The sequence below is a fragment of the Saccoglossus kowalevskii genome, chromosome 13 (genome assembly GCF_978046115.1).
Source record: "Saccoglossus kowalevskii chromosome 13, keSacKowa6.1, whole genome shotgun sequence".
Classification (NCBI taxonomy): Eukaryota; Metazoa; Hemichordata; class Enteropneusta; family Harrimaniidae; genus Saccoglossus; species Saccoglossus kowalevskii.
The window spans coordinates 16,495,263-16,511,022 of record NC_140653.1 but is presented as its reverse complement, the minus strand read 5'-3'; the positions used below and the strand labels follow the sequence as shown (position 1 = coordinate 16,511,022).

Here is a 15,760-nt window from a genome sequence, read left to right as displayed (position 1 = left end):
AATTCTTTAAAACAAAATGGCCGCCAGTCGGCCATTTCGAACCCGATCCAAAAAAAAAAATGACGTGCATCAAGGTCCTATTATGTTTAATGTATGTACCAAATTTGAACAAAATCCGTCCATGCATAACTGAGATCCGGGTCCGGAATGGTGAAAATGTGCGATTTTGATGCATTTTCGGCCTTAAAATGGCCGCTATTCGGCTATCGTTAATGAGATCATGAAACAAATGCACATACATATTTGTGACATGATGTACCTTGTGTGTGTGAAGTTTGAACTTGATCAATCCAGACATGTCTCGGATACAGATCCAGAACTGAATTCTTTAAAACAAAATGGCCGCCAGTCGGCCATTTCGAACCCGATCCAAAAAAAAAAATGACGTGCATCAAGGTCCTATTATGTTTAATGTATGTACCAAATTTGAACAAAATCCGTCCATGCATAACTGAGATCCGGGTCCGGAATGGTGAAAATGTGCGATTTTGATGCATTTTCGGCCTTAAAATGGCCGCTATTCGGCTATCGTTAATCGGATCATGAAAAAAATGCATGTGCATATGTCCCATATAATGTGTGATGTATGAGTGAAGTTTGAACTTAATCGGTCCATGCATGTTCAAGATACAGGTGATCACGGACGCACGGACGCACACAGGGCAAAACATAAGTCCCCGTTTTCGGACTGCGTCCGAACGGGGACTAAAAATAAACACAACACTACAGTGTAAATAAATGCACATGAAATACATTTACCTTCTTTTCTTCTATTTCACATTCATATTTTTTCTTCAAGTTTTCATAGTCTTTAGTAGCTAGCGTGTACTGTCCATGCTCCTTGTCAATTTGGTGAGTTAATTCTGTAATTGTTTGCTCCTGAAATAAAAACAGAATAATTAACAAAGCAGACACAATCCCAATAGAACATATTTCAGTTGTACAATTTTACATTGAGATACAATACTCTTTTAACGTTTCCAGTTTAAACAGCCTGGGTTACAGTATCCAAGAAATAATAAAAGTAAATAATCAAAGAAAGCTTAGAAAGAACTCCCATGTGCTGAGAGTATTGGAGACACATTAAATATAATTCGAAATTACTTAGCTGAAAACTAATTATGCAAATCAGAAAATTAATATGACCAGATTTGAGTGTAAAACTAATGAGTTCTGCGCAATGTAACAGAAAATCTATGTCTCCAAGTTTAATTGAAATGTGATTAGAACCAAAAAATTATGAATTATTATGCTTATTAGGGAATTAATATGAACAGATTTTTACCCAAAACTAATTAGGTTTGTACATTGTCCTAGAGCATCTTTATACTAAGTTTCATTGAAATGGAATAATTAGTACCGTGAAAACTCCAAAATTTCGACCCCTCTAAAAATTCGGCCGCCTATTTATTTGCCGGTTTCTGTGTTTTATTTACCTACAAATTTTCGACTCCACTAAAAATTGCCGACTCATTCTTATTCGAAAATTGCGACCAGTTTTAGTTTTCCCCCAAACGAAAAAAAAAACGATGTGAGCGTTCAAACGGGACCTTCCTCGAAGGCATGAATCCGGGTTTCTGATTGACTGAGAGATTTTTATTTTATTGGTAACGAAAATATATTCTAAATAAACGAAGTTTCAAATAAAAACGAACACAAAAATCTCGGCATGTTGCGTTTCTGAATTGTTGATTATTACTGTACTCAGTAGTGATTATAATAATGTACACAAAATAAATTTGTTGAATGGTTATGAAATACAAATAAAAGTCAACTTAGTTTCATCGTAAGCGAATGATTGCGGTCTCGTATAAACGTTTGATGCTGTAGGATATCCGCCATGTTCTCTTAGGTCAAATAGGTCAAATCGCTAATTAACCAATCAAAAAGCCAACGTGTTCAAATTACCATAGCTTATTTAAATATGTTAATGTTATTGAACGCAATGCGGAAGAAATTGGTGTTGTAGTACGATATTTTGGCTTGGATTTTGATGCGAAAACGGCATGATTTTTTTTAAATAAAAAAAATAGTTGTTTTTAAAAAATAAACTGGTCATCTGAAGAATAATTTAACATTGTTCACAGTGATAACAGCTCATTCTCGAAAGGAAGCTTACCCGCTCACGCTAGTCACGATAAAAATCATACACGTGTACTCTTGAATAGACAAACGTCAATGACTACGGTAAAACTTAGACTCTATTTTAGCCGGCAGGATTGATTGAAATGTCCGAAAAATGACGCCAAAATACACCTTAAAAGTCCCATTTTATTTTCTTAAATCCCATTTTATTTTTTAATCCAAGGGCGAATTTACGGCAGAATTTGGTCCCTCAAATAAGGGACACGTGAGCTTTGATTCTAACCGGATACATTGCACTGGGTCGGGGAGATAGTTTGCTAAACTTCCATGCATCTTTTGTCCAATGGGTACCTGTACTTCGAACATTCGCAAGTTTTTCTAGGTAGTGCGAGACAGCTTTGTCTTTTGACCTATTAGTTTTGTGCTGACCTCTTCTCCGCGTCTTGATGTTTTGTTTTGCTTGTCATAATACTCACTGATTGATGACTTTGTTTAGATTTTGAGTTACAATTCGGCCACGACCTTTGCTTTTACCGTGAAACATGAGGAAGTTTACGTCAATTGACGGACATTGCATTTTTTAAAAACTAATGAAGCACACTGTCTATCATCCCCATTTTTTCATTTGCTGATTTCTATTCTGAAAAATTCGACCGTCCGAAAATGCACCTTAATTTTGACTATAAAAACACGTCACATATCGAACACCAATTATTTAAAACCGGTCGAAATTTTGGAGTTTTTACGGTACTTTAGATATCAGTGTGAAAGCTTAAAATTGGTTAATTATGCAAATTAGGTAATTAATATGTACTGATATTACCTTAAAAACTATCAGGTCTGTGCAGTGTCGTATGACATCTATGTACCAAGTTTCATTGAAATGTGATGATTAGTACTTGAGATATCAGTGGAAAAACCGAAAATTGACTAATCATTATGCAAATTAGGTAATTAGTATCCACGGATTATTACCAAAAACTAATCAAAACCTAGCATTAGTTCAGAGCATCTATGTACCAAGTTTCATCAAAATCCAATGAGTGGTTGTTTAGATATCAGTGGAACAGTCATGGAACCACTAAAAAATAGCTAATTATCATGCAAATTAGGTAATTAATATGCACGGATTTTTACCAAAAATTAATCAAATCTGCGCATATGTTCAGAGCATCTATGTACCAAGTTTCATCAAAATCCAATGAGTGGTTCTTTAGATATCAGTGGAACAGTCATAGAACAGCTAAAAATTAGCTAATTATCATGCAAATTAGGTAATTAACGAGCATGGATTTTTACCAAAACCTAATCAAATCTGCGCATTGGCCCAGAGCATCTATGCACCAAGTTTCATCAAAAACCGATGTATGGTTCTTGAGATAGCAGTGGAACAGTCGGACACACATACACACACACACACATACACACATACACACATACACACATACACACATACACACACATACACACATACACACTAACTGCAAAGACTCCCATTTTGTGCTTCGCACATGGGAGTCAAAAAGTATTACCTTCTCTTTTTCCAGTCTTTCAATTTCTACTTTATTGATAATGAGAAGTCTCTTCTTGTCCTTCAGTAGCTGCTTATTTCTGGCACTTAAACTCTAGATTTATAGAAGTAAATAAATAAATAAAGAATATGTTTAAATACAGAAAATATCAAATGTAAAACATGAGCTAATTTATGGATGCTTGTCATGTGTCTGAAGATGATTGTCATGTGACTGAAGATGAACGTTGTGTCACTGAAGATGAACGTCGTGTCACTGAAGATGAACGTCATGTGACTGAAGATGATTGTCGTGTCACTGAAGATGAACATCATGTGACTGAAGATGAACGTCACGTGACTGAAGATAAATGTCATGTGACTGAAGATAAATGTCATGTGACTGAAGATGAGCGTCATGTGACTGAAGATGAGCATCATGTGACTGAAGATGAACGTCATGTGACTGAAGATGAATATCATGTGACTGAAGATGAATATCATGCGACTAAAGATGAACATTGTGTTACTGAAGATGAATGTCATGTGACTGAAGCTGATTGTCATGTGACTGACGATAATTGTCATGTGACTGACGATGATTGTCATGTGACTGAAGATGACCGTCATACAAGTAAAAAGGCTTGTCATATACTATTCTTGTCACTTTGAACCATTTCTCAAGCTGCTGAACACAGAGCCAACATTACAATGAAAATATATGGAGGGGATGTCACTTACAGCTAAGGTTTCATCCCAATAACCTTGATGCCTTTTGAATTCTTCCCTGTGGATTTCTATCACTTGCTTGAATGTATTAACTTTCGTTGAGAAATGTAGTCTCAGACTGATAACAAAAGCGTTGAATTGACCCTGTATGATGAACAAAACAGCACCCCAATTAGCATAAAATAAATATAAATAAATCAAGTAAATAATTAGTGAGTTCACACACAGACCTTAGAAAGAGAGGGACGGCAACTGGATTATAAAACAAAGGATTTCACGACATCCGGCGTGCAACGTGGGTTACTACAGTTATACACAAATGACCCAGCTAAGGAAGCCGGATGACATCACTCACAATCAATCAGCCGCACAGTTTAAACACTGCCACATTTTCGCCTGTTTTCAGGAAAATAAAAACAGTTGTTGTTTGAAATATCGTATTTTCACTTAAATCATTCTATTTTCAAAGATACTCATGTATTTCACCGTAATTATCCGGGTATAAGCCCAGGGTCTTGAACATGGAAAATTGCCAAAAAGAAGGGGTGGGCATTTGCCAGGAGATCCCCAGCAAAAAAACGAAAATTCGCTAAAATTGACAACACGCAGATCGAACTGCGGCAGGGAATAGAACGGCAAATGAAAACATGCAACGGAAATAAATGAACAATATGCAACACTAGAAGTAAAACAAAAATAATGTATTGCTTATAATGTGACAAATAAACCAGAAATACTAAAAATCGACAGTGAGGAATCATTTGAATTAGGATTTTCCCGCCGACAAACACGCCCAATACGCGTGAACTCAAAATGAATTAAAATGTCAGGGGTTAAGCTGCGTAAAATGATTTCCGGTCTCGACAAATTACGAATAAACCGTCATACAAGATCAATAATAATTTACAAATTTACACAGTAAAAATTATAAAAATTCATAGCTGTTTGAAAAAACTTCTCAGAACTTTATTTGTACGTTCATTGCCATCTTCGTCAAACTCAAAAACCTCAAATGTCCAAGTCGGCGTCACTGTAGCGTCATACAAAATCCCTACAATCCCTATTCCTGAAGTTCGTCGATATCGTCCCACACAATTTGGACTTAGCAATTTTAATCCACGGATTTCGTAGTCTGTCAGCTTGGCACTTTTCATTCATGTCTAATCATAATAAAGAGACAAGAAAAATGGGGTCGCTCTGCTGCGATGGCACAAGATGCTTTTGTTTACAGTTTAGCAATCATCTTTGACCTTTATGCATCTGCTTTACTGATTGGCTAAGAATGACATAACTACAAGTATTTCATCATAAAGATCAAATCGTGGTCAAATCGTGGCATTGCTTTCTATCAGAATCGACGCTTATTAATCACGGTGAAAGTTATCATTCAGCAAGTTCCAGCGGTTGGAATGTCTCACTATATGGATATCGGGGTGGACTTGAAATAGGAAGTTTTTTTTTATCCAACGACAGAAGAATAGTTTTCATGACAGAAATGCAATAACGGTGATAAAAGATGGTAAAAAAGTTGTCAGTCTTCGGCGTGGCATTGCAAAATTGCTGGCCCAGTTATGGATTCGCAAGCTGCTACAAAATATTTATAAAGCCAAAATAACGTGATTTCATTCTCCCAGGTACAATATTGCATCATTGTTTTCATTGTCGACGACGTTAAAGGTGAACACTTGCTTAGCGGCTCTCCTTATACGATTTGCTTGAATCGTTTCTAAAGAAGCACACACCAAACGGCTGGCCCTTTTTAGGGCCACGACATATTTCAAAAAGAGAACTATCGTTTCTGATTTAATATTTATTTTTATAGACTTGCTGACTGTTATGATTCTGAAAAAAATCAGCGGTGAACGCACTGCCCTGAAGGCAGAAAGCTGTCACAGCTATTTTGCGTTCACCCCTTGTTTTACGCAATTAACAATTTTTATAAGTATCACGACAGACTAAGAAAGTCAACAGTTAATACAACCACAGTCAACGAATAGAAAATAGTTTTTTGTTTTTTGTTTTGTGTAGAAAAAGACCCCCCTGGGCATGTGCCGGGATATGACCTCAACTTCTTTATTGTGTCAAAAGTGGGGGGTGGGCGTTTGTCCAGGCATGGGCTCTTACCCGGATAAGTACAGTAGTTTTGCTAGTCTATATTTTGAAGTCATAATTCTGATTTTTTTTGATTGTCTAGATTTTTTTTAGATCGCTTTATTTTCGCCCGATTTCTCAAAAATAAAACATGTTGTTCAAATTATTGCGGTTTTTACTTGAATCGTGTCATTTTCAAAGCAATTAGGGTATTTTAGATGGTAAATTGCTTTATAAAAGTCATAATTCTGAATTTTCCAAACTGTTTGGAAACGTGTGATAATCAGCCGACAACGAAAATGGCTGACCTGATCTTTTTTGATTGCATTATTTTCGCCCGATTTCTCAAAAATAAAACATCTGTTGTTCAACTTATTGCGGTTTTTACTTGAGTCGTGCAATTCTCGAAGTAATTAGGGCAGTGTTCTCCACAATCCAAAATAGCTGGTGGGCGGCTTAATTAGCATAAATTTGCATATCATTTACATACAGCATTTTAGCATTTATGTCATGAACTGCAATACACACTAAGTTTACTATACTATACTCTATATTTACTATACTCTTTTTAATTTAATTGAAACATGTTACAATTTTTTGAAATACAAACAGATTGGTCACTATCAATATTTACGAAATGCAAAATGTTTGAAATCGTTGATTTATACGTTCTCAAATTATTCTATGTTCATGAAATGCAATTCGAGTAACAAAGAGCAGGTACAAAACATAATTGAGTTATAATGTAGAAAATATACGAGGTGATTTGACCTCGAAGCCAAAACGAACGATTTGTCAAAACAAAACCCATTTTTATTTGTGGCATCAGTACTCACCTGTGCCGACAGACGGTAAGATGCATTTATGCATGTACGGTCACGATACGTTGCGTTTTCACACGTTGTTTTGGAATTCAAGAAAAAATGCTAGCAATCGGCAAAATAAGAGAATCTGCCATGTTCTCGAAAGATTAGACATAAAAAATGGATAAATTGAAAAAAGTACGTGGAAAAGATAACTAAAATATTATTCAATTACGAATTCTCGCGGTAAACTAATCCGGCAGGCATGTTTGATGTTTATTACCGCTTTCCGAATTCAGTACACGAACACCCAGAATGTGCTGTTCCCCGATGCAACTTAGATACTTAATCGTTACAGCGCCAACAGCGGTGGGTGCCCAATGGTCGTTGAATGGAGTAGGCCAAAAGGTCACCAGTTTGCCTTCTCCATGCTATTTTCACGATGAAAATCGAGTGAACGTTGTTAATACGGCTAGAATTTTAATTTTTGTTCAAGTTTACATGCAATCTGCTAATATATTTGTTTATTTTCTGTGCATATACATTTCATTCGTGGTCGGAAGGCGATTATTAAAAATACAGCTGTAAATTGAAACCACTGTAGTTGCGTATCGTGAGCAATAAGTGGCAACAATGTCGGGCAACAATGAATTCAGGCGATTGACACATTGCCATGAATACACTTGATAACTGCTTACAGACTTCCAGTGGTCATTGTCTATGTTTGGACTCTTGAAACAATAGCAAAATAAAGGATTGGGTAACTACTCTTTTGTTTAGGCTTGGGAAGAACAATGCAAGCTTTTTACAAATAATTTCAGCTGGATGTACGTTGGTGGGCGGGTGTTGAGAGTTACTGGGCGGCCGTAAAACTTGATGGGCGGGCCACCCGCCTAAAACCCCTTGTGGAGAACACTGTAGGGTATTTTAATTTGATGACATTCAAAATTCAGAATTTTTCTAAATTGTTTGAAAACGTGTGAAAGTCGGCTTACACCGGAAATGGCTGACCTAGTTTGTTTTAGATCGCTGTAATTTCGCCCGATTTGTCAAAAAAAAAACATCTGTTGTTCAAAGTATTGCATTTTTTACTTGAATCGTGTCATTTTCAAAGCAATTAGGGTATTTTAGTTGGTAAATTGCTTTACAAAAGTCAAAATTCTGAATTTTCGAAACTGATTGGATTTCACGAGTGCTGCCGACAGTGCAAATAAATAGATGGTTGTTTATTCGTTAATAGGATTTTAGGATTATAACCCAGGTTAAAACGAAAGAAACACTGTAGTTGCCTGTCCCTCTCTTTCTATGGTTTACAGTTTCCTAGTCTAGTTCATTTTTCAATGCCCTTGGAAGAGAGTTCAATCACTAATAAATTTACTTACAACAAAGTACTATAAATACCATGTGCTATCATGTCAAGACAAGGTTAGTTTAAATAAGTAAAAATCATTCTCACCTGTGTTTCGTCCTCAATACTCTTATAATTTTCCTCTATTTGGTGAACTATTTTCACATGGCTGATTTTCATTCTCTTCATATCATCCATTACCTGTGTGAAAAAAAAAAAAAATTATTAACACATGGCATAGTCACATCATTGCGCTAGATTACATCCATAAAGTATCAATATGATTCATTTAACCCAACGTAAACTTTTGTCAACTTCAACAAAATAAACTCTTACATTTTTTTTTAAAAGATTACCCCAGTAACTAAGGATACATAAAATGTGCATCAGAATTAAAAATACGATTGTGCTGACAAACAAATAATTTTCTTTTTTTCATTCCTTGAGAGAAAACACAAATTGCTATGAAAATCTTTAGATGAACTTCTATAATTACCTTAGCTAGGCAGTCTCTTGCATACAGGTAAGGTACATAGGCATTCTGTGAATCTAATTCTGGTGGCTGTAATTGAGTTCTACTGGATCTAGATACTAGACTCCGTGTATCTGACAACAAATCCAAAAGGATGAGTGAATTTCACAAAGAAATAGAATATAAAACAAGCAGGGTCTTGTAATATGGCGACACACTGTAATGTCATTTGTTTATATTTGTGCCAACCAACATGGGTGCATGTATGTCAGACATACATTTATTAATAAGGGCAGCAAAGAATGCCGTTCTTATACCTTTAAATGTGTACAACTGGTTCTTGCCAACGAGTCACTGCGAACACACACGTCAGCAAAACAAAAACAACTATCCATAGTTTGCCGAGTGTTATAAAACAGAATTAAAATTCAATGTATCCTGTTGATATCATCAGTGTCATCTTCAAGGACTGATGGAAAGAGTTGCTGGTGTACATACCTGGGTCTATTATCATAGATGTGCGATCTAATCGTGATTCAGGTCTGGCTTCCTCCACTGTTATAATAGAGCTTACACTACCCATACTAGAAACAGTTCTTGGTACACCAGAAGCAGGTCTTGAGGAATGTATTCGTGGGGTCTCCCTGTTATTACCATCAGTCCATGCTGTAAAAAAAAAAAAAAAAGTTTTTAAATTTAGTTCTTTCATCAAAATTCCAGATGTTTTGCAATAAATATATAAAATAGCAACAATGCAGATACTAAGGTACATGCATGTAATCACTATAACCTCATTCAGACCACTGTTAATTCTCCAGTGAGTGGTCCCTCGCTAACAACACAATTGCTTTACTGTATTTGCTCTATCAGCAGAGTACATTTTTGTATATGCTAACATATTGTAAAATACTTTATTTTAGCTGGATTAATATTAATAATATTTGGAAAGGACTTATTGAGTGTTTTGTATGGAGTTAATTTTCACTGATTTTTGATGAGTTGAATGTAAAATATAGGAAAAAAAGGTATAATCGCTGGATTTTATTTCTACTTAATCACCCCTTCAGTGAAAATAGCAAAAATAAATTCTGAGATGCAATGAAGCAAATATGGTATACATGTATGCGAGCAAATGACATTGTTCTAATGAGCAAATGAAATTGAGAGTGTAAGCATGAATGTTACTTTAAGTTGGTATACAATGATTCAGCTTACATATATAACTAAACAAAAAGGTGATCAAATGTACTAGCTAACCTACCTTTACGGGAGACATTATCACTCGGCTCTATAACATTATTCTTGAATTTTTTTCCGGCACTACCTGAACTGTCGTCAGATGATGATATTATTAGCTTTTCTGGACTGGGCACATTCTACAAAAACAAGAATAAGTCAAAATCATTTAAAACTTTTTTTCAAACAACCAGTCGGATATTCGGCTTTAGCAAGGTCATTTTACTAGTGTTTACTACACGTAATATAAAGTTTATCATAAAGCATAATGAATTTGATCCGACTTACTCTGTTAAGTGACTGCCTTGATATATTACTGGCTTCTTTTACTGATATATAACTTCCTTGTTTAGTACCATTTCCAGACGTGCCTGGATCCTCGCTGTCATCATTGTTGTTTTTACCATTGATAACTACAAAAAAATAATTATATGATGATAAAACCATGTACATGTATGAACCGTAGCTGAGTAAAGTCAAAGTGTTGGAACACTTCAGAATATCAGAAAAATTTATAGACTGCCGGATAAATTTAAACGTCTCTTTGACCTTGACTGTATTCCAACAGACTCTAGTATTTTTAATCTCGTAAATTTAGGTGGTACGTAATTAATATTGTAATAAAATCTACATATTTTTTGTGACCATTTCTGTTTCTTCATTGTAAAAGTCGATGACGACGCAACTAATTTCGTAATTTTCCCTCAAAGATATAATATCCCCCTCAATTTGTCACATGGTGAATTAAAAATGTCATTTGCACTTTTTTTTTAGGGGGGGTGCTTGGGTAAGTGCCCACCCCTAAAAAAATCACGATTTTCTGAGTTGAGGACCCTAGGCGCTAACGCGGTTTCGTACGGTAGTAAAAGAAGGTAACATCCTGTAAGGAGTAAAAAATACATGTACAAATGTAGGATTGATCATTCGTTGGATGAAGAGACATATCATTTGAGTTTATCAAAATTGTACAAATACAATCAAATTGATAAAATTAAATACTGTAAAACATGTTGAAAAAGCGACATGCAATTTTAGCGAATTATGGTAAAATGACGTAATAGCGAAATTTTTATTTAGCGAATCTCTCTTGTCATTGCTGATTTCCTGTTTTCACAATACTTGTCTGTTGCATGCCAAAACAAATGCAAAGTTATCACCTCCATAAAAACAAAGAAAAACTGTCAAGTGTAATTAGGAAGCGTCCCAGATCTTTATGTTCTGGATTACTGTATACAAATCCCCAAGCCTTTTTGAATTTATAATAAAGTCATTAGCAACATCTTGAATTTGCGAATCAGTTCTCTTGCTAAATTCGCTAAAAAGAAATGCTCGCGAAAATGACATGTTTTACAGTAGTTTACAATTATTATTGGTTGGTTTTTATTAGATACCACTTTTTGAAAAGTTGACTTTTGACATCTTAAGCACTGTATTGCAAGAGGGTGGGTAACAGATGCAAGATACACAAATATTAACATTCAGACATCTTAGCACTTTCTGCTTTTATATTTTTCTCAAACATTATACATGTACCGTATCTCCTCTAATAGAAGCCAATATAAACCAAAATTTGTTTTATACTAATTTAGTAAAATATTAATTATTTTGACAATAGAAACACAAATGTAATTTACATAAGTGCATACACTACCAAAAGAGCCAATAGATATCTCGCTGTTTGCCACGTTAAAATGTTTTTGGATTTCAAATGAATGGTTGCTTACATATGAGAAATAAAGCAGTAATCAAAAAATTCTTATTTACGGTAAATTCATATACCAGGATGTGTGACCTTTGTGGTCCATGAGGCATATTAAATGCCACCAGATTCCAAATACCGGTATCCTTGTATCTTGGAATTTTTTTATTTGCAAATTTTGTTATTCATAATTCCTTTCTTTTTAGAACTGAATATTTCCACATCAATTTACTTTGATATAATTGTAGTAGGTCATTTGACTTTCTCACAGAATGTATTATGGAAAGCAGCCATAACAGCCGTGTATAGTAACAGGAATGATTTGTGTAAGGCCAAGGAGACAGTAATTGCTCCTGGGAGAATAATGAAATTTAATGAAGACATACTTATGTACAATTTGAAATAGAGTACATGTCAGTCCTGCTAAATTTTGTGAACATAAAGAAATCATAAACTAATCTTAGTAAATTTACTTAACAGATTACAGTGACAAACAGATAGATTACATGTAATCCTTTCACTTTCATAAGCTACGTTTTCACACATCTAAAAAAATGCTGGTGTTGACAATGATTTGTTGTTATATGTTAGATAATCTGCTGAATTGTCTGCTCGCGTTCTTACTTAGTAAAAACACCGGTGTTTGAAGATTGAATGCTGGCCTTCCACCTGATATTTTGTGTAGTTCATCCCAAAATGGCATAGTTTTCAGATCTCTACCACTTCTGTAGTTGTGCTCAGTCGCTTCTCTGTACTTTATACGTAAAGTTTTGATCTTCTGATGACATTGTAATGACGTCCTGTCCAACCCCTTTTCAGTCGCTTTTTTTTTTTTTTTTTTGCAATCACAGCGTATACTCTAGCATCCCTAGACGTTCGGTCCATCATTCTTTGAATATTCGATTCTCTCCATACAAATATCAGTAATCTTGTTTCTTCAGCTGATCAGTTCGACATTCGACCTGTAACCTCTGACGCCATCTTGTGTAATGACAAGCATAAATAAGTTGACGATAGAGGGCGTTTGGTCGTCGTATTGTGTTCACAAGGTATATTGTGTTGTGCAAGAGCCGGTGTGACAATGGCGTTTAGGATCTGGTCCAACCCCTTTACGACGGTGTCAAAACGCCGACGCCACAACAGCGTATTCTGTTCACACACACATTTTAACAACGATCTCAAATAAAAGGCATTGTGACAATGGCTTATTTCGTCCAGTAAGAATACCACTATAATTTCACCCTGCCAAAATGTTACACATTATCATATTATCATTGTGAATTAAGAACAAACTGCAATAATTTCTTCTGGCTAAAGGTCCTAGTCAAAACTGATTTAAATATGTGAAAAAAAAAATATGCTGGTTTATCTTGTGAGACTCCAAATGGCAGCAATAATAACTGGCTCCTCATGACGAAGCATTCTGAGGGAGTATTTCAGTGAGAAAAATATAAATTTTTAATTTCTAGTCAAGAAAAACTACTATACATATACAGGAATATCATTAGTAGGACTTAAAGCTGACATAATATATTAAAGATTATTGACAGCATTTATATGTCACAGGATGTTAATGATACCACACTTATACATTATTCATTAGATAAGTTTGACATAAAGAATTACAACATGACAGGGATTATTGCAGGGATTATTATACATCATTTGAACACTTTAGAATTTGACACCATATTCCAATTTTCATTTGCAAGAAATTTAATAATTAAAGCGAGAGGGTTGTCACCTGCGCACACACGAGAATCGAGTCCCAATCGACGATAACAACACATGCTAAAAACGCAAAGGCTCATGGGTAGATGCTTGTTTGTAAACAATGGCACGCTATAGCTATCTGCCGCATGCGCAGACGATGACTTCCGCTCTTTAATATACAGAATTGACAACATAAACAGTACCTCTGCAGACACATGCAAGGCTTGCAAATCAATAATCCAGCTAGTACATGCAAACTACTTAGACACAAAAAGGATATTGGATAGTCAATTTGTCAAATTTACATGTTTTTTTTTGTTTTTTTATTTTACACATTATAAAAGTTTATAATGAATTTTCAACTGTTTTCAAAAGTTATATCAGTTACCATAATTAATATAAAATATGCACAGTTGAAATAAAATATTTTGTCGTTTATGTACACCGACTCCACCCTGATAAATGACTAACACACTATCAACTTTACTACTACAGGTTTTATTTCCAAATCTACCTGGCCAAATCAGATACCATACACAATGACAAACATTCTGAGTTATTTAGTAAACAACTCTCAATACAAGTACTGTAAGTTATTAGTTACCGGATGTGCTTATGTGAATGACAAAGGTGTGTCAAAATCCATACAATAAATGCAGTGTCTGGTGCACATGCACTTTTAATAGAGCAAATATGGTAAGTTATTTTCACATCAAATTATATTGCCCATCAATAAACTACTACGCTTTTTATAAGATGATATACATGTACAGTATACTAGTAATTATGTTCAAATTTGTATTGTCACTGTGTATACACTGCCGTTAAGGTAACCCAGGCAAAATTGAGTGAATGATGTGAACATGAGTGGGTCTATACATGTATTCTTGACAACACACCAACATCACACTGTTGTTCAAATTCACTGTGAATGTCTATTCGAACATTCACACGGGAAACTCAAGGGTGAAAAACGAATGAAACCTGGGTAGCTCAATCAATGCTAACTTTGTAGATTCAAGTCTTAATTAATGGTAGTGTTAATGCTACACGAAGTATGGGCTAAGATTTAAACTAATCTTATATGTTCACATATCAGATAAATCCAATTGCATTCACACACAGGAGAAAACAGTGCTTAGAACTTGTGAATATACAAAAATCTTCAGTCGTTTTAAATAGGGTTACTACTTGTAAATACAATAACTAGGAATGTATACATGGTAATTATACAGTTATTAAACAACGCCAAAGCTACAATGGCGTTTTGAGCACTTAGTCCGTGCTGGGTTGGGTCTTAAAAACGGACCAGATTTAATCGGCACCACATTTCTTAGCCCATGCTAAGAACGATACTACGATAATATATGTAGGCAGATATTTGTTTACAGTGTTTAGGAACACCATGGTGTGGAATAAACATGATTTGGGTGAGAATACTACCATAGTTGATTGATTGTTCATTGTACAAAACCAGGATGTCCAATATTACTTTATACAAAGCATGAGTGGAATAAAATTTTATTAATAAATTCAGCAGTCTCAACAGTGAATTATACAGAAATTTATAAAATATTTATTTAATATTAAACATTTACCCTGGAAGACGCGCATCAACACTTCTTTCAAAAGAATATGCTTACACTGGCTATGGAAACTATTTGATAATGCCAATTACCCACACTTACTAAATTTATATTAAACAAATATTTATGTCTTCATTAAAATGCACTGTAAATGTAGTTTGTAGAAGGCAAGGATTGACAATTTGAAATCATGGGAGGTGGCTGTAAAATTTATGTGGTAGACACAGACAAGAAAAAAAATTGCATGCAAAGTTTTGCAGGGAGAAATTTAGGCAAATTCTAGAAAATTATAAATGTACATATACGACGAAAACAGTATTGCTCTAGTCACACTCTTCTGACCCCCCACCCCCCCCCCCCCACCCCCACGTGATTTCAAATTTCATTCAATTCACTTTCAGTTACTTGAACAATTTTCAAACTGTCTGAGATATTTTAATGAAAACCAAATGTAATTGATAAAATTGACAACAGTATGTAAATAAAAT

General features: G+C 34.9%; 1 protein-coding gene across 1 annotated transcript in view; it reads right to left on the bottom strand.

Moving 5' to 3' along the window:
- The window catches only part of LOC100373912 (uncharacterized), a 36,709-nt gene that overhangs the window by 19,896 nt on the left and 1,053 nt on the right, over positions 1 to 15,760 (bottom strand). The window contains exons 3-10 of the mRNA XM_085506974.1: positions 10,563 to 10,687; positions 10,300 to 10,414; positions 9,537 to 9,704; positions 9,063 to 9,172; positions 8,675 to 8,767; positions 4,337 to 4,468; positions 3,618 to 3,710; positions 760 to 879 (exon numbers count right to left, since the gene is read on the bottom strand). Coding sequence (XP_085363100.1) covers positions 760 to 879; positions 3,618 to 3,710; positions 4,337 to 4,468; positions 8,675 to 8,767; positions 9,063 to 9,172; positions 9,537 to 9,704; positions 10,300 to 10,414; positions 10,563 to 10,687 — 956 coding nt within the window. The remainder of the gene's footprint in view (positions 1 to 759; positions 880 to 3,617; positions 3,711 to 4,336; positions 4,469 to 8,674; positions 8,768 to 9,062; positions 9,173 to 9,536; positions 9,705 to 10,299; positions 10,415 to 10,562; positions 10,688 to 15,760) is intronic.